The following is a 17,518-nucleotide window of genomic DNA, read 5'->3' on the forward strand; positions in this document are numbered from 1 at the left end:
CCACCCCGCAGTGGGATGGGGGAAAGAATCGGGGGGGGGGGAGGTCAAACTTGTGGATTGAGATAAAGATGGTTTAATATGGCAGAAAAGGAAGAGAATAATAATAATAGAATATACAAAACAAGTGATGCACAGCACAATTTCTCATCACCTGCAGACCACCGATGCCCAGCTAGTTCCCAAGCCGCAGTCTAAACCCCTCAACCTGCTTCCCCCAAGTTACATATGGAGCATGACGTCATATGGTATGGAATGTCCCTTTGGCCAGATTGGGCCAGCTGTCCTGGCCATGTCCCCTCAGCTTCTTGGGTGCCCCCAGCCTCCTCGCTGGCGGGGCAGTGTGAGAAGCTGAAAAGTCCTTGGCTTAGTGCCCAGCAACAACCAAAATATCAGTGTGTTATCAACATTATTCTCATCCTGAATCCAAACCACAGCAGTGTAGCAGCTACTAGGAAGAACATTAACCCTATCCCAGCCAAAACCAGGACAGAACTGGGAAGAGCTGCCCTTTGTACAGGGCTAGAGGATGAGACGTTTGCAGTAAGGAAACTGTCTCTGATGCAATAAATTATTGGGCAGAAGTGGATGTTTGGGAGTGTTTCCAGTTTCTGTATGGGCAGCCCTGACCGGCACCCAGTCCTGCAGCGTTTCAGCCCAAGGAGTCTCTCGCTGATGTCAGTAACTGGTAAAGGGCTGGGGCACATCCTTGGTCTACAGGAATTTGAGGACCACTGTGTGATAGCCCATGAGGGGGGGGTTCTTTTTGATGGCACTTCCAGTGTAAGTTTTATCGGAGTTTTCCCGACGACAGGGGCATAGAGACATCGTTTCACATGGGCAATAATCTAACTGGAGGCAGCACCCTCTATAGAAACGGGTACTCCATATGGAACAGTGGAAGTCTGTGAATGAGAGGCAAAGCCCTGCAACGAGCTGTCTGCGTAATTAAAAAGCTGCAGTGAGATGAAATACGAGATGGAGAGGAGAGATAGTTGGAAGTGCTGAGAAACAGAAGTGCTTTCAAGTATTTTACTGCAGAGATGATTGGAGAATTTGCCAGGGGCCTGATTTTCTCCTTGCGCTGTCCTTTGCCAGGTGAGTCGTGCTGTGGAGCCAGGTGGACACCATCACTGACCCAGAAACCTCCAAATGCTGGGACAGGTGTGAGCACTAAACCTGGCTTAGGCGTAAGGCAGTGGAATGTCACAGGGCTGCAGAGCTTTAAGCCAGAGCTAATATCTGTGTCCTGGACTGATGCATGGCTGTGATTTTTTTTTTTTTTTTTTTTTTCTCATGGGTAGACTACAGCCCACTTTGCTCTGGGCTAGGTGATGATCCACTTGTGCCCAGTGATGCTATGAAGGCAGCTAAAGGCTAAGTGCTGTCGTTGGAAACCAGCTGCGAATTAATACACAGTGTGTGATTAATGTGCTTTTTAAATGCATTCATGTCCTGTCACACTGGCTGTGGCTCTTGTGTCACATTTGGTGTTCTCAGAACATTTATTAGCCTTACAGATCCCTTGATTATTGCTTTCTCTTTTATAATTAAGCCATGAAACTCAGCATGGTGCAGCTTATGCAGTATTAATTCATGCCTGGCATATTCTGTCTGTGCCCTAGGATAAGGCTAAATGCTGGCAGCTGGATTGCTCTCTGCACAGTTGCTATTCTGAAATATTTTAATATGATTATAAAAATCACATTCTGCATGCATATGGGCAACTCGGGGCTCACCACTGCCGCAAGCAGTAGCGAGATGTAGTCTGACTTCTCCGGGAGCAGGATCTGACCCGGCAGTGCTGTGAGATGGGGCTTCCTCCGGCCCCAGGCGCTGGCCGATGCTCTCCGGGTCGGTGCCATCAGCTCTGCTTGGGTGCTAACACAGCCGTGCGCGCTCCCCTCCCTGCTCACCCTTCGCCTGTGAAAATGGGAGTCTCACAAGCGAGTTCTGTTTCGCTCCTTTTTGTCTTTACTTTTCTTCACGTGAGGTTTAAGCTGAATCCAGGATTTCCTGCGAGGCTGCGGCTCCACTCCACTTTCTGTCGGCAGCAGCTGCAGCGGCTGTTTGAATAGCTTTCCTCCCGGCCGGCCGCTCCTGCCCCGGCACGGCAGCTTATCGGTTTGTGTGGCCATGTGGTGAGCTGAGCAGGGAACAAATATATCATAAACCATGGCGGGTTTACTTTTTTATTTTCCCTCTCCTGAGAATTAGTTGTAGGAGTGACTGTGCCGAAGGAATCGGAGCTCAGCGCTACCGGGAGGGAAATCACTGGAAAGACCCGGCACCAGTGCTCCAGCCACTGCTGGTCCGGTTCGAATGCGGAATTCCTCACGTCTTTGCTGGGCTGGGTGTTGGGCCGCTCGCTGTCTGTTGGGTAAATCCAAGCAGCTCCGCAGGTGCCTCCTCCGAGGCTGGAGGCGCAGCGCGGGCAGTAATGGGCTGCAGCAGCTCTGCCCGCACGGCTCTGGTCAACAGGTCTGCTGAAAGTCCTACCACGCTTCAGATGTGGGGACAAAGTGCTGGGGGGGCCATGTGCCAGCTATTGAAGAACACACGTGACGGTGTCCCTCGTCTGCTCTGGAGAGGAGGGAAACAGCCTGGGAGCCGTAGGAGCCGGGGCATGGGATGCCTCCACGTACAGCTGAACGGCTGCGCTCTTCGTGGACTGCAGATGCCGTAATGCAACGGCAGTTCCGCTCTGCAGCGTGCATGCTATTGACGTGCAGATGCGTGCTCCTCGGGTTGTCAATTATTACTCATCACGCCATTTCTGAAGAGGCCTGAATGCTGATCATCTCAAAGCTTCTGTTTCAAAAACCAGTGCCAAAACCTACGTGGAGGATGTAAAGCCGTAGTGCAGAAACTCTTTGAGCTCAGATGTTTCCATGGAGATGGATCTTTGATCTCATTGTAATAAATAAAGGGCGGAGAAGATGCTCCCAAACTAGGGAAGAAGGCAAGGCTGATGCCTATGGGGCAGAAGTTCTTAACAGGAATTAGGGAGACAGGGGATATCTCTCTCCCTCTCTCTTTTTTTTTTTTTTTCCCCTTCACGATGCCATGTCTGTAGTAGCGGCGAGGTTGAGCTGTCTGCCCGCCAGCCCTGCGCTGCGGCGTGCGCGGAGGACGTGCCTTTCATCCAGCCAGCCAGACGGCGTGCTACACCTTGGAGCTGGCTAATTTAATGCTGCTGAAAAGTCAGACCTTTGTCTGCACAGCAACAGTCACCCTGTGCCGCGGGATTTTGAGAGCCGGGACAGAAGGTTTTAATATCAGTATGAGGCACGCTTGTTTTTCTTGATTGTGGCAAAGCAATCTGAGGAACAAGGAGAACAGCTAGGAAAAGTGCTGCATTTTTGGGGGGGGCGGGGGGGGGAAATCACGTTTCGATCTGGCATGATGTGCAAACCAGAAGTGTTTAACGTGCTGATGTGGAGATAGTGACCAAAGGCAACAGTCAAGTTGGCTTTATCCACGTGGCTGAGCTTTGACCGCACTGGCAACTCGTGTGTTGTTAGAGATGTCGGCAGGATCAGGGCTGTTACTCCAGGCACTGGAAATCGAGGTTTCTGTGGAGGGAGCTGAAAGAGAATTCATTAGGAAAGGGCACGATTAGCTTCGGTAGTGGCTGAGAACCGCTGCTTGGAGGAAACGTGGTCACTCGCACTCTGGTAGGGTGCTCCGTGCCACGATGCGCTGCATCGGCAGCAGCAGATGACCCCTCGTGTCTGAGCGCCTGGATATGCCCGTACAGCTCACGACTGCGTTGTGGCCGGCGCGCGTGCGTGCCGAGCTGTGCACGCCTGTTTGTGCTTTTCTCGCTCCGTTTGGCAGCTGGGTGGTGGCTTTTGCTGGTCACTTCTGATCTGTTCACAGGACGTTGACAGATCCATCCCTTTGTCTCTGCTACCGGCATGGCCTCAAACAAATTTTTATGCAGTGTGTAAGAGTACGTAGGATGAGCAAGTCATGGTGTACAGCCTGTTGCAATACTTTTTTTTTTTCCTTCCCCTCCCCTGTTTTTAAAATGTATCCCTTTGATGCATAAAGCTGCCAGTGGTGCTAATTAGGGTCGCTCTGCTTTAGGGGTTTGCAATACTCCACCCAGGCAAAATGGTGCTTAAGAACTCGTGAGGGCTTCCTCCCACCCTGTCCCACTTGCTTTCGCTGGAGCGAGTGACCCCTTCGTGCCCTGCTGGATCCCAGGCTGCTCAACAACTCAACCATCACTTTATGTAATTTTAAAGTTCCAACTTAAACACTTTATTAATCAGGATGTCTGTTGTTTGCAGCTGTGAAAAAGTTATCTTCTTTTCCAAATATTGCAGAATCTTCAGTGTTGAACATAGTCCACAGGTTCACCTGGGAAGCTGACAGGTCGGGGTTGTGGTGACTTTTGTTGCTTTTTCAAATGACCCTCACTGAAAATACAGCCACTTAGCTCCCCGTTTTTCAGAAAGGGACCATTTAGCCAAGAAGGCTGTGTTGTTTTTTGTGCACTAGTTCACTGGGAAGAAAATACGTTGAAAGAGCGTGCAATATTAAAGATATTTTGAATCCAACTCGCTTCTACTGGTTTCAGTGGAAGCTTTAGCCTTGTTTTCATGGGGCTCTTTGTCAGAACCAAAAGCATAAAATATTCTGACAGGTCAAAGTTAAGGTTACTAGACGGTAATGAAAACAGCATTTTTATCCTCAATTACATTGACAAGATGGGATTGCTGTGCAGCCACAGCTGTTTGTCTCACTGCTGTGACAAGCCTGTACGGATGCTGTCACTTAGCAACCATTGCCATTTGTGTTTTAACTGCAGCTTGTTGTTCTTGGCACGTAATGAGAGTTGTAATCATGAGATCAGTCCCGTCAAGGGTGTTTGTATTTGAAAGCCATGGACTCCAGGGCTCACCTGTGCCCCTTCCCAGCCTGTGTAAAGGCTGAAGCAGAAGAATTGCATGGGGATGGCTAACACAGCTTAATAGGGGTTTATTTTGGAACTGGCTTGGTTGGGCCAAGTTGTGTTTCAAGATGTACAGCCTGGATTTGCCATCAGCCAGACCAGGCTGTGCAGCTCCTTCATGCTGGTCACAGCCCAGCCCAGAAGCTGGTTTGAGGCCAAAGCTCTGAGTGTGGCTGAAACATCGTCACGTCCCTGAGCAGGGCGGTGGTGGTGGTGGTGAGGGACCAGCCGAGGCAAGCCTTGACGTCCCTATGCACAGCAGCGCAACCTCCCTGCTCCCTTCGACTGAGCCAGCCTGAAAGCTCAGGGAATACGGGGTCAATAGAGGCTGGAAATATGAGGAGCAAGAGATAATGAAATGGGAGAACCGAAGATCTAAAAGTGTATCTGTCTCTGAAGTGTAATTCCCACCTATCTTGCACTGAAAAGGGGCAGTCCTGCCATGGTTCAAGCCCTAATGCTCTACAGGAGCTGTTTAAGGTCATGGTTTTATTTCACACCTGGTATGGTCTAACTGGACAATATCCTTCGAAGGGATGAGTGCCCCCTCTGTCCCAGACAGGATGTTCCTGCCCTTGCATGGAGTTTAACAGCTGGGCAATTGCAGAATGAGCTGGGGAGTAACTTGGTTTGGCTGGGTTTATTTTGGAGGCAGCCACGTGAAAGGCGTCTTCCCAGCCCTGTTCTATGGTAAACACAGTCCTGTAACACATTACGCTGCTGTGCTCTAAGCAGAGACTTGGTATTGATGGTACACCTAGAAATACTGGTTTCTTTAGCTTCGTTTTGCTTGAACCGAAGCGGTTATGTGATTGGACCCGTAGCATTGCAGGGACTGTTGATGCAGACCGCTCATTTCCCCCTCCATCTGGGGATGAGTTGTAAGCATGTCCACGATGTGTGTTTGCAGAGCCCCGGCTGCTTTCGTTACAGCTGTACCTCACCAGCCTTTTTCCACCTTGTTCAGACAGACAAACCGCTTCTTTGAGAAAAAGTCTTTCCGTTTCTCTGCATGCTGGCTTGCAAGGCAAGATCTGTCCTGTCTCTGGAGGAGCACATCTGACGCAGGCTGAGGTCTGGCTGTGTTGAGTGGTGCTTTATTTCTCGGCAGAGGACAAAACCACTGCTCTAAAGGGAAATGACACAGACTACAGAGGTGCTGCTACGGATATATTTTTCCATTGTAAATTGCTGAGAACTTCTGCAGTGAAGCTGGTTGATGAGTTTCCTCTCTCAGATGTGGTGGTTTTTAGAAGCCTTGATGAATATGTATTGAAAGGTAGAGCAAATTTTATTAGAGACGGACAAAAGAAATTGCAAAGATATGCATGAATTGATCTGTAATCGCAGATCGCATATATCTAAGCTAAAGCAACAGCCTTAGACACGTATGGCCCATTTTTGACTAAATTGTGCAATTGGTATAATTAGGCAGAGAATATTCTTTGAATTTTAAATGTCCAGTGTATTAAAACAGAAAATTAACAGCCATTCCTTTGGCAGTTTTTATAAAGCCGTTACTAGTGTAGGGCTGAGCCAGAGATGCTTAGTCTTTCCTGTGTCTGTTTGAGTCTGAGCAGTTAAAGGATAAATCCTTTCTTCAGAGTTTTGTTGAAGTATGTTGAAAGCAACTCAAGGATTTTCGTACCTGTGTACAGATCAGGCAACAGAACTTACATTGCCCCTGTGCAGATAAAGAGCTGAAATGAGCTTTGTAATCTTCTTCTTTCACAATACCAGCCATCAGAGACATAAATTTTTCTAATCTGTGATGTTCTGTGTTGATACCACTTGTATTGCTACTGCCGGCTATCCACAGCCCACATTAAAGCCAATGACAGTCCTGAGCCTCGGCGCTTCTTGCGTTAGACCAGGCCCGTGTCTGGCCACAGCCTTTGCCGAAATCAGCTGTAGAGCGTGTGTCTCTGTGTATTGGAAAAACTCTCGGTGGTGCCTGCCTCCTGCAGGAACCATACACAGCTACAGCACTGTTGGTGTGAAACCAGCAGTTTCCACAGAAATCCATCCCAAAAAAGCAGCTTTGAACTTTCTCCTGTGGCCATAATGGAAGGCCAGGCAGCCCACATCCTCCTCTATGTTGTTGGAGTCCTCGGTGTGTGATGGGCGCGAGCTGGGTGTGTACAGTTTATGGATGGACCACTGTTGGCACATTGTGAAGTGGTAAGTAGCAACACAGTTGTTGGAGTGAATGCTCAGTATGCGTGTGGGGTAACAAGTCTGCTTCTCAGGACTGGCTCCCTGGGAGTTAAACCCTCCCCCAGGTGCAGCACAACCACAGCTCCTTGGCAAGACACACCACGTAGTGTAAATTCTTACCCCAGCAGAAAGCTGTGTGGCTGCGATAAGGATCTTGTGGAGGTCAAAAAAAAAAAAAAAAAAAAAAAGCGCTTTGGTAGGTAAGAAGTGGGCTGAAACTGAGTTAGCAGTGTAAGTGGGATAGGGCTTGCATGTGAGTTCTTAGCAGTGTGCACAGATGGGTGTTCTATAGAAGGTATGGCTTCCTAGCATGATGGATGGTTCACGCTAGTAGCTGTTGGTGTGTGTTTACTAATTCAGTAGCTAAATTTTCATCTCTCAAGACCCACTGCCATCATTTTCTATGGAAAGAAACATGGGATTTTTCTTTTGCTTTCATCTCCCATAATCTATCTCTTCCCTGGCATTTGTTCCTCCCGCTGCTCAGATGTTCATGACTTCTCATTTCTCCCAATTATCAGGTGCAGGATGTCAGTCTAAGAATCTCAGTGTTAATAAGACTCTCCACTGTAACTAGAGCAGCAGAGAAAACAAAGTGAGGCAATGCAGGAAGCTCAGAAGAGAGACAAGTACAATATCAGCACTGAGTCATTTAATTGCTGGAGGTGGAGACCTGTTTTTAATGAAAGATGAAAGGAATCCTTAATTCCTCTTCTCTTTAAAAGGTGCTCTCCCAGTTTGTTGTACACTGGGTTTTTAATGTACAAGCATCCTGTGTATAAACAAGACTTTGGACTGCAATTAGGCAAATGGTATAAACTCAACAATGTCACCATCACCCCAGCTGATATAAAAAGAAAAAAGTGCCATTAAAAATTAATAGGTCTGGGAGTCAAGAGACCTTGGTAATAAACAGTGGAGTTTCCCTTCTGTAACATGCCACTTTTTCAATGTGCTGATATTTCAGTAACTCCTTGGAGTCTCCTAAACTGCACAACCCTAAAATCACAAGAATTCCAGTGCAGAATGGGAAGACTTGCTCTAAAAAGAGCATGCAACAACTTGTTTTCAGTCACTGTTTTGTTTTTTTAAAAATGTTTCCTTATGCATGGTCTGGTGCTTTCTTAAAAGACAGGACTTAAAAAAAAGAACAAATGCATTTCTCAATGTGTTTACTTTGAAAAAACACAGTTTATTGGAGAATATGCTTTTTAACAAAAAAAAATCATCAATATTATAGCAAAGATTTTCTAACCCATTAACAGCTAACAAAACCATCCTTTTCTCTGTTCAGCATAACACTTCTTTTTATCCTCGCTCAAGAAAGGCTTCATGACTGGTAGCAAAAAATTCTCCTCCAGAAGAAAACTGCTTAAGTACTGCTCCCTCAGAGCAAAAGATGTCTTCAGTAACAGTCAGCTTCATTCTCCTCTACAGTCCTCACAGTAGCAAGGATGTCCCGTAAGAGGGACTGAGGGCTTTTCTCCACGTGGTCACTACATCTATTTAACTCATCATGTAAGTCTTCTAAGCCTACTGTACCCAAAGCTAGCATCATGCTCTCTGGATCTTGAAAATCCACCCCATTACCACCCTCTGTGGGGAAGTTCTGGGCCAGAGAACCCTGCCTTAGTGTCCTTTGTAACCAGGCAATGCTGGGTCCTGGAGGTGAATCTTCAATCCCTTGTGAATCCTCCACGGTACCAAATGGATAGAAATTACTTTTTAAGCAAAGCAGTATATCACAAGCTCTCTGACCTAGTGGTTTGTCACAGTCACACAAAGACCGAAACAAAAAGCCGAACAGTTTTGCTCGGCAAAATATCTGCAGCGACTCATTCTGATGAATGGAACTAGTGACTGTAGATAAGACAGGAGCATATGGGCATGTAGGATGGCCAAGCTGGCAAATTGTCTTACTACAGAAAACTTCAACCAGTTCCAAACCACCAAGTCTGACTTCCCAGTCTAAGTCATGCTCCACAATTTGGATCACTCTAGAGACAAACTGCTCTGTATCTTCCAGCTGACCTGTGCAGCCTTGTCTCAGCCACTTGGTGAAGATGTTGATCACAGCCCTCCTAGGAAAGCCCTCCGAGTCTGTCGACAAGATTTCTTGAAGCTTTGCTACAGTGTTCTAAAGGTAAAAAGACAAAGCACAATGAGGGGACGAACATACAAAGAAACAAGAACAGTGGAAGTAAAAAGTCTAGTCTCTTCATTACTGGTTGTGAAATCTGCCTGCATGAGGCTGCAGATAACTTGTGAAGAAAGTTCTAAGTACTACAGCAGTACACTGATGTGTGGTTCTGCAGCGGGCTACACAAAGTCATCGTACCTCTTTATTATACTGACTCCCTACGACAGGTGACTCTGGAGCAAAGTAAGTAATGAAGGCCAAGTGTCCCACAGCAGTCACAGCGCTCGCTCGCACGTAGCTTTCTGGATCTTCAAGAAGATTTTCTGTAAGCCTTGGCACCTCCGAAGACAGGAGAGACTGCCTGAACTCATCCTGGTCTGTAAACAAGACAGCAATCCAAAGAAGCGAGGCTTTATTCTCTCAGAGCGTGAAGCTGTTTCCAATGCAAACAGTTCTTTGCGTCATACAAGGATGCCCACTGACTGCAGGGACAGCTGCCAGTGAGCTGAGCCCCTGCAGAGACCAGGCAGCTGCTCACAAGAGCACAGACACTCTGTGTCAGGCTCCCCATTTTCCAGTAGCTTGGTGACTTTCAGTCAAGCCCTGCTAGACACTGGAACTTGGAAAAATCCATTTACAGTTATTCCAGGGGCAAGCAGGGACACGCTTTCAGCCTCATCAAACTTATGCCTTTGCTTAAAGGAGTAAAAAATAGTCTTCCTTTCTTGTTGTCAAGGCACATGGCAAAGAAAACTAACGCAACTGCAGCACTGAGAGGGGCTGGAGGGTAAACTGCTAATGCAGCCGAGTGTGCTGGATACCTCCTTTGTGACCTGGGGACAACGGCAGTTGACAACATCCCCCTCTCTTCCAACATCGCAGAGCTACTGTAGGAGAATTAACATTGTCTTAGTGCTACCTGCTGCAAAGCCTGAGCTACCAGTAAAGTGGAAAATCAGTAATTAATCCAAAGCGCGCAAAGCAGATCTAGGCTTTTAGCCTCCTAAATCCCAGCCCCCAGCCTGCTGAGTGAAACCAGAGTCCACTGCAGAGCAAACTGGAAAAAGGGAAAATATTATCTGCCATTAAGCATTGTCACCTGCCTTGACACACACGTCTCAACATATATGACTGTCTCAACACCCCTCAGTTTAACTTGCCAAAACTGCCATTAAGGAGGGCACAGCAATCTGAGTTCAACAGAAAAGTAGGATAAGTTTTAATCTTTTTGTCAGATTTTGATTATGATCCAAGAGTAAAAATCTTGACACTTCTTTCCTTACCCCTCCAATTACAGGTCAGAGGATGCTTCACAAGCCTGACTGACTTTCATAACATTAAAAGAAATACTCCTCTAATCTCAGCTGTTAAATCTCTGTACCTACCTCTCAAGTATTTAATCAGGACAGTGAGGAACTCCAGAGAAGAATCTCTTACTTCCCAGGAAGGACTGCACAAACGCTTCTGCAGCACCAGAAACACATCTGTAAAAGCCAAGTGACAAGCTTGAATGGACATGAAAGGCAACAAGCCTTACTGAAGCAATCGCTGTACAACCTCACTGTCATTTTATCTGATGTAATCCCTTTTGTTGCTGATGTGTGCTTCTCCCAGAGTTCTTCAAAGCACTATTTGGGCAGCTAAACCTAAATGCAACATAATTGTGAACAAACAAATCCTATGTAAATGCTTTGAGCAGGAAAGGTAGGCAAGAACAGATTTCTTATGCCACTAGCTGCTGTTTGTCCCAACCTGAATAATTTCATTACCTTCCAAAATCTTCTCAGTTTGTTGCCGCTGACTGTTGGAGCAGGACAGTCCCTGCAAGCGCACCAACCACTTGGATGTAGCTTGAAATGCTTTCTTTAGAACCTGAAGTAACATAAAGCAGATTTATCTTACTACAAGAGGAGGCATTATTGCCTTTATGCTAGATAAAATTTGGTTTAGCCTCAAACTTACAGAGAAATTCTCAGAGTAAACAAGTACATATGCTTCCTTACTAGGAAGTGAGCCACAAATAAAAGGTGCCTATATAACATTTCTAACAAACACCTAGAACGTGTCTGTTCTCAGCTTAGTATTATAAAGTTCTAGTACCTCCAGCTTTTGGTTTGCAGTTGTCAGAGTCATTCAACCAAAGCCAGAAAACAAAACCCCTTAATGCAAAGAATTCAATACTTAAGGGCTGTGTACGTTGGCGTTACTCTTTGACATGATGACTCCTGTCTTTTCAAGAACACTCAATGTATTGGTCAGTTACTCGCTCATTTGAATTTTAGCTATTTCCTGCAAGCCATCCAGAAACAAGACAAGTCTCCTACATATTCTAATACAAACTGTGCTAAGAAACAACTATTGTCAGACAACTTCTCAGAACTACATCCCTCTGGGGCAAGCTAATAGACTTGGATCTCTCCTTAGTTCTATACTCACAGTAGGGCTGGTGTTCGGACTCTCCAGGTATGCCAGAAGGACATCAAATAGACTTCCAATGAGTGCATCACAGCCTGAAACATAGAAAACAAAACTAAAGGACCAATACTGAAAGAAGGAGCAGCTGAATCAATTCAACTGCTGACAGACAGAAAGACACAGTATTGTAAAACTGTTTTGGAGAAGAAAGCAAGTACAGTCCTCAGAGTAAAAGTGAAACATCCGATTTCTCACAACCACTAAAAAAAAAATTCTTATTACAGCATTACCTGCCCTAGCTCATCAACAGAAAGTAAGGTTAGACAAGACAGTAGGAAGAAGAGGAAAAAGCGAACAAGATTCAGAAATGGAAGTGGCCGTCTTCATTCAGAAAGGTAAGTGAAGGGGAATGAAAAATTCTGCAACTACAGAATAGTCAAGTATTTCCAAAATTTAAAAAAAAAATTAAAGGGCAAAGATTAACTCACCTTTTCGCTCCGAGAGTGCTGCTAGGACATCAAGAGCTGACTTCTGTACTCTGAGGCAATTGATCAAGATTCGGCTTATCGTGCTTCCCAGAGGAGCAGCTGGACTCAGGAAGCCATTACAGAACTGTAATATTGCCATGAGAGAGCGTAGCAAAGATGCATAGGGTAAATCCACATGCAAATGAATCTAATGGCAGGGGGGAGAAAGAAAAAAAAGAAAAGAAAGTTTCCAGCAAAAGTCTCAAGCATGCATACAGAGCAGGAGTTTTTGGTCAGGAGGCAGCAAAAATTGCAATTTTCACTGTGTTCCTAAGGTACTACAATGCTAACAACTACAAATAAATTATCTTCCTCTCTCCCAAGAACTATTGCACAGATGGAAGGAGATTCTTGCCACTGCTTGGGAAAGCAGTTCAATTTATGTTTTTTTCATCGGATCAATAATTGCACTAGAAGTAAGGTATGGTAATAAAGCTTGTGAAGATGGATTTAAAATTAAGTGCAGTCCCTCTTTACAAGCCTCAGTATTCATCTGCTCTCCTATTTGGAGTCTACTGTGTGAGATTTCTTTAACGTATGGAAGTCCTCATTGTCAACTCCTCTCCACGTTCTGTGAAGCTCTACTGCAAAAGTTTGCAACCAATCTTAATGATGTCTTTCAAGGACCAAACTGATCCCTGGGCTTTCTCCCTTCTCTGAATGTTACCAGAGACAGCAGCTGCTCCAGATGAGCGAGGGTCTGACACAGAAGACTAGCACAAGATGACTTGGAGGACAGAAGACTTTCAACAGTAGCGGGATCACTAACAGACTCATCCAGCAAACCTAGAGGACCAAAGCAGGGAAGAGCTCAGGTTGTTATTGAGTACAAAGGACTGATTTTTAAAGTTAATTAAGATTTTCAGGTGATGCCAGATAAATATCCCTTCAAATGTAACTGACAGCAGGATTCTGCACTTCACCACAAACACTGCTGCTGTCCTTGACTACTTCTACTCTTCCTCCTCCAGTTTTGTCTGCACCAGACACTTAAAACACTGGCAAGCAGACTAGCCTCTAACTTTTCCATCACAACTGTACCTGCATATTCCAGAGGCTGGGAGGCTGCTCTCAAAATACAGTCCATTGGCTGAAGTAGAACAGTCAGTGCCTGCATCCTTACATCTTGTGGGCTTCAAGGAGGAAACAGCAGTTACCAAAACAAGAACACTTCAATTCCTTCCCAAACATCTGCCCCCAAATGCTGAGCAGAATAATGTTTTTCACGCAGGCTTTTAAACAAGCCAGCAATGATAGAGCAATGAAAGTATTATCACAATTAAAGCCTTCTTCCAAGCTTCCCTGAAAACAGAGGAGAAATGGCTCTGGAATTTAGTCTCCAGATGCACGCTTCTGCTGGACAGCAGTGAAACCTCTTACACTAGTCAGTGTTTTTCTGAAAGAGAAGACTCAACAGAGACTACTGGATTTGACAGGCAGTCAAATTTTGCCCATCTTAATCAATCTTGGCAGTATAAAGTTAAAGAAGTTTGCTATTTCTTCCTGAAATTGGCTGGCCGTAGGTAAGATGCAAGTGTATACAGATAAACATGATACTGGCTCCTTTAATTTCTCTCTCTTTGAAACTGTATTATTCTTACTATAAGTGTCTGAAGTTTGTTAGCTACTGGCATGGTTCTTGCCAGGCAGTCTTACATATTGAGGAATGTAGTGGAAAATGCTGTGAGGAACAAAACAGTTCTTGGCAAGACACCAGGGATATTAGTACAGAAACATTTGCAGAGTGCAAAAATTTCATTGCGGTAAGTCCTACCATTTGTAGAGCCTCAGAACTCCCACTGCCAAAGGACCTGCTTGTACTGGGGTTAAGTGTTCCAGAGCAGAAGTCACTAATGCCCAAAAACTGCCCTCAGTGTCAGAAAACACAGGCGACCTGAGAAGAGAGAAGTGTAAGTATTATGTCCTATTAGACGATGGAAAACAGATGTATCTCATCACTGGATCCAAGGTCCCAGATCTTTACCATGCCATTTTAAGCAAAAGATTTGCCAGCATGTGCTGCGCTTGAACAGTCTCTTCCGTCAAAAAGGATTTGATTTGTTTTGCTATGCGTAACCAAAGTACTTTAGTCCACATAGCACGACAACTGTCAAACAAACCAGTTAACAGTTTTAATGACTGCTCGATGTGAGAGGCAGAGCTGGACTGAAGGGAATCTTCTATATGCTTTATAATCATTTGGGCACACGCTGGCCAGTCACAGTCTGTTGTACTGAGAGGTTTAGTTGTTTCAGACTCTACAGAGAAGGTGAGCACGTGCACCAGAAGCTGGCTGGCAGCTGAAGCCACAAACAGGCTGGGATCCCCTTGCAGAGTGAAGATCACATCTATGCCTCCTGTGTGAAAACAAAACCAGTCACTGGAGGAAAAAGCAACAGCCTTCATATTGTGAGGTGGAGCCCTGCTGCATTCCAACTATATATTATTCTAATTCAAGTACCACACAGCTTTCAATGGTGGTGGTGGGGTTTTTTATACTTTATTTTGTAGTCTTTATGGTATTTCAAAGTCAGCCCATCCTTAACAACAAACAAACAAAAAGCAAGCAAAAGATGACAGTAAAATTGTTTTCAGATCCTCAGGAGTTTTAATAACTCAGGAACAGAAGAGGACTTCAGTATAACATTGGTAATATTAGGAGAGTTGACAGCACACTCATTGTGTATTTATGGAAGGAGCCTGTACCATCCTGGACACAAGCAGTAGGAAAAACATGTACAGCAGCAACAGTACTACTTTTCCATCACATGGAGAGCAGTGCATGCTGCACATTAATACTAATCCAGTCTTTTAGGCCCCCCTGTACCTGGGATCTAAAGTTGGTGTTAACAGCAAAATTTACATACCCATGTTAACAACAATGGGACTGCAAATGTGTGCAAGTATGAAGAGATAAATAACCCCCTGGTTAGTTTTTCTGCACTAAAATAATACTGAAATGTATCTTTTAGTAAGAGTTACAAATAAGAATACAGAAGGCTTTTACTAAGCTGTTTTTGTCATGTGTTTCAGAAGATGTGCCTCTTCCCCCTCTAAAAAGGACACCATCTTCAGTGTTTGAGGAAAAATAATAATAAAAAAAGCATAACTGATTTAACAAAAGCCCCACCATCTTTCAATTACTTCAGTGGTTTTGACAAATGGCATATTTTTATCTTAAATAAATGAAAACTCCTGTCTCTCTGAGCAACAGAGTGGAATGGAAGAAACACAGAGAGTTTGGGGAGTTACCCATCCCAGAAGTACTCACCACCATTGCAGAGGAAGCGGAGGGCAGGCTGGTGGTGCACCATGCTGTGCACACCTGCCACCCAGCCACTTCGCACAGAGGCATCTTCCCACAGTGCGCTGTTCAGAGGCCCATCCCTGCCAAAGAGCCTGAGCAACAGCTGCTCCTGCTGAGGCCAGAGGGGAACACACAGAGTAAATGGTAAGCAAAACGGCTCAAGGGGAGTGGAGAGGCTGCTCTGCCATCCAAGTCAAGAGTATCAACACTGTAACGAAGCCTTCTCTTGCTACAAGTAGCACAAAGATAGAAAATTTTCGGAATCCCATGCTTAAACTCAACATATATCTCTTTCATGGACTAAGCAGTAGAGGTGTTCAAAACCAAAACTGCTTGTTTTTAGGATGCTAGGGACAACTTACGTATATTATCAGTTCTATTAGACTGCTTTATACAGTTGTATGCATCTCTTCCCTGAAGGATTTTGAGTTTTGTACTATAAATGTATTCTATCATAGATAGCAAGGCTTTAAAAAGCTCCCTCATTTTCGCAGGGACTTCCTGTCAACCTACTATGGAGAGAAAACTACATCTGTTATTGCAGTTTAAATCTGCAGGATCTGTCCAGGGATATGATATTGTGCAATGACTGCTGTGAGATAGTGTTATCCTATATACTGTTTTGAACTGAAAATAAGCAAGCACTACATATTAGCATTCATAGTACTACTGTGGCAAGACAGAAGTAAGAAGACAGCAGCTTTACATGAGAACTGAAAAGGAACGGTTATGATTGTATGTCTTCATTATCATATCACTGTTTTGTGACTTGTTTGACGTATGCCAGAAATTTTATAAGCACAATATGTGCATTTTCAGGTGTCTTCCATATGAGGAAGAAACAGACACATGGCAGCAGGTACCTGCGTAGCCGACTCACCTGCAAGTGTTGGAAGCGGGTTTCTGAAGCAGCAAGTATCCCAGCTAACCGCAGAGTGAAGGAGAGGATGCTCGGACTGGGCTCCGGCAGTGCCAGCACGGAGGTGATGAGCTCGGTCAGACAGGGGTTGTCCTGCACCAGGTTCACGGTAGGATCTAGCGACCGGGTGTTGCCCGAGAAGAAGCCAGAAAGCACAGGGTCACTGCCAGGACTTCTGTCCTCTCTCCTAAGGTGCTTGCCCAAGCTGAGCGTAACCCCTCACAACTGCCAGAGACGAATTTGGGTTCATCTGAAGCCCAGGCACAGGCCTCAAGTACTAAACTGCGTTTTCAGGTGTCACCGAGGGAACAGCACCTCTGACGGAGGCTTCCCCCAGGGTCCCGGCCCTCGGACAAGCCCCTGCCGGTCACCAGCGGCCGGGGCGGGGGGCGGGGCGCAGGCGGCGGGCACTCACCGAACCGCGTCAGGACGCGGAACCAGTCGAGCAGCTTCTCCAGGCAGGTGTCATCGGAGCAGGGCTGCCGCGGGTCGGCCAGGGCGGCGCAGACACCCGGCAGCAGGAGGGCGCACTCGGGGGTCATGGCGAAGCGGTGGCGGGCCCGGGCGATGAACCAGGACTCCCGGAGGGACATGGCCGCACAACACCGGCCGCCGGGCCCCTCCGCCACCGCCCCGTAACCGGGACAGAGCGGCGTTACCGGCCCCGGCCGCAAAGCGAGTGTCGCAACGGTGGGGGCGTGGCCAAGGGGACAGGTTAGGGGCGTGGCCCGCGCGGGCGGTGCGGCGGGAGGCTGGTACCCGCGGGGTGCTGCCGTGTCGGCGGCAGCGGGGGTACGGGGGGCGTCCCACGGCTGCTCCGGAGGCAGTGCCCCGGGGGGCTGCAGCGGGGCCGCTCTCTGGGGCCCTGCTCCGCCCGCGGTGGTCCCTGCGCCCCTGGGCAGCAGCTGCCCTCGCAAGGGCTGCTCCCCAGCCCGCCGGGTTTCCTGCCTGTCGAAGTCGCTTGGTGGCACTCGCGCTCCGCAGCAAGGCCGAGGCCCGCCCGGCTGTGCCCGGAGGCGACGGCGGAGCCGCT

General features: G+C 46.6%; 1 protein-coding gene across 2 annotated transcripts; it reads right to left on the reverse strand.

Annotated features, from left to right (window-relative positions):
* Positions 1-8,353: 8,353 nt before the first annotated feature.
* Positions 8,354-17,203, reverse strand: BRAT1 (BRCA1 associated ATM activator 1). 2 transcript variants are annotated; one of them, XM_054843300.1, is made up of 13 exons: positions 16,901-17,203; positions 16,447-16,601; positions 15,531-15,678; positions 14,244-14,616; positions 14,034-14,153; positions 13,301-13,392; positions 12,927-13,045; positions 12,221-12,407; positions 11,754-11,827; positions 11,087-11,189; positions 10,703-10,801; positions 9,516-9,694; positions 8,354-9,314 (listed from the first exon to the last, which is right to left on the reverse strand). In XM_054843300.1, the coding sequence occupies exons 1-13, from the start codon at positions 17,076-17,078 to the stop codon at positions 8,583-8,585; spliced, it is 2,559 nt and encodes an 852-aa protein (XP_054699275.1). In that variant the 5' UTR covers positions 17,079-17,203; the 3' UTR covers positions 8,354-8,582. The 2 variants fall into 2 exon arrangements, with proteins under 2 accessions (XP_054699275.1, XP_054699276.1); XM_054843301.1 differs by lacking the exon at positions 16,901-17,203 and having other exon boundaries at positions 14,244-15,795; positions 16,447-16,509.
* Between the last annotated feature and the right edge of the window lie 315 nt (positions 17,204-17,518).

The sequence above is a fragment of the Grus americana genome, chromosome 15 (genome assembly GCF_028858705.1).
Source record: "Grus americana isolate bGruAme1 chromosome 15, bGruAme1.mat, whole genome shotgun sequence".
In the NCBI taxonomy this organism is placed as follows: Eukaryota; Metazoa; Chordata; class Aves; order Gruiformes; family Gruidae; genus Grus; species Grus americana.

Coding starts and splice junctions, on each gene's coding strand:
- BRAT1 (XM_054843300.1), bottom strand. CDS start 17,078: ATGTCCCTCCGGGAGTCCTGGTTCATCGCCCGGGCCCGCCACCGCTTC. Junction 14,617..15,530: donor CCGCTTCCTCTGCAATGGTG/GTGAGTACTTCT, acceptor GTTTTCACACAG/GAGGCATAGATGTGATCTTC. Junction 13,393..14,033: donor GTTCTGAGGCTCTACAAATG/GTAGGACTTACC, acceptor TCCTCCTTGAAG/CCCACAAGATGTAAGGATGC.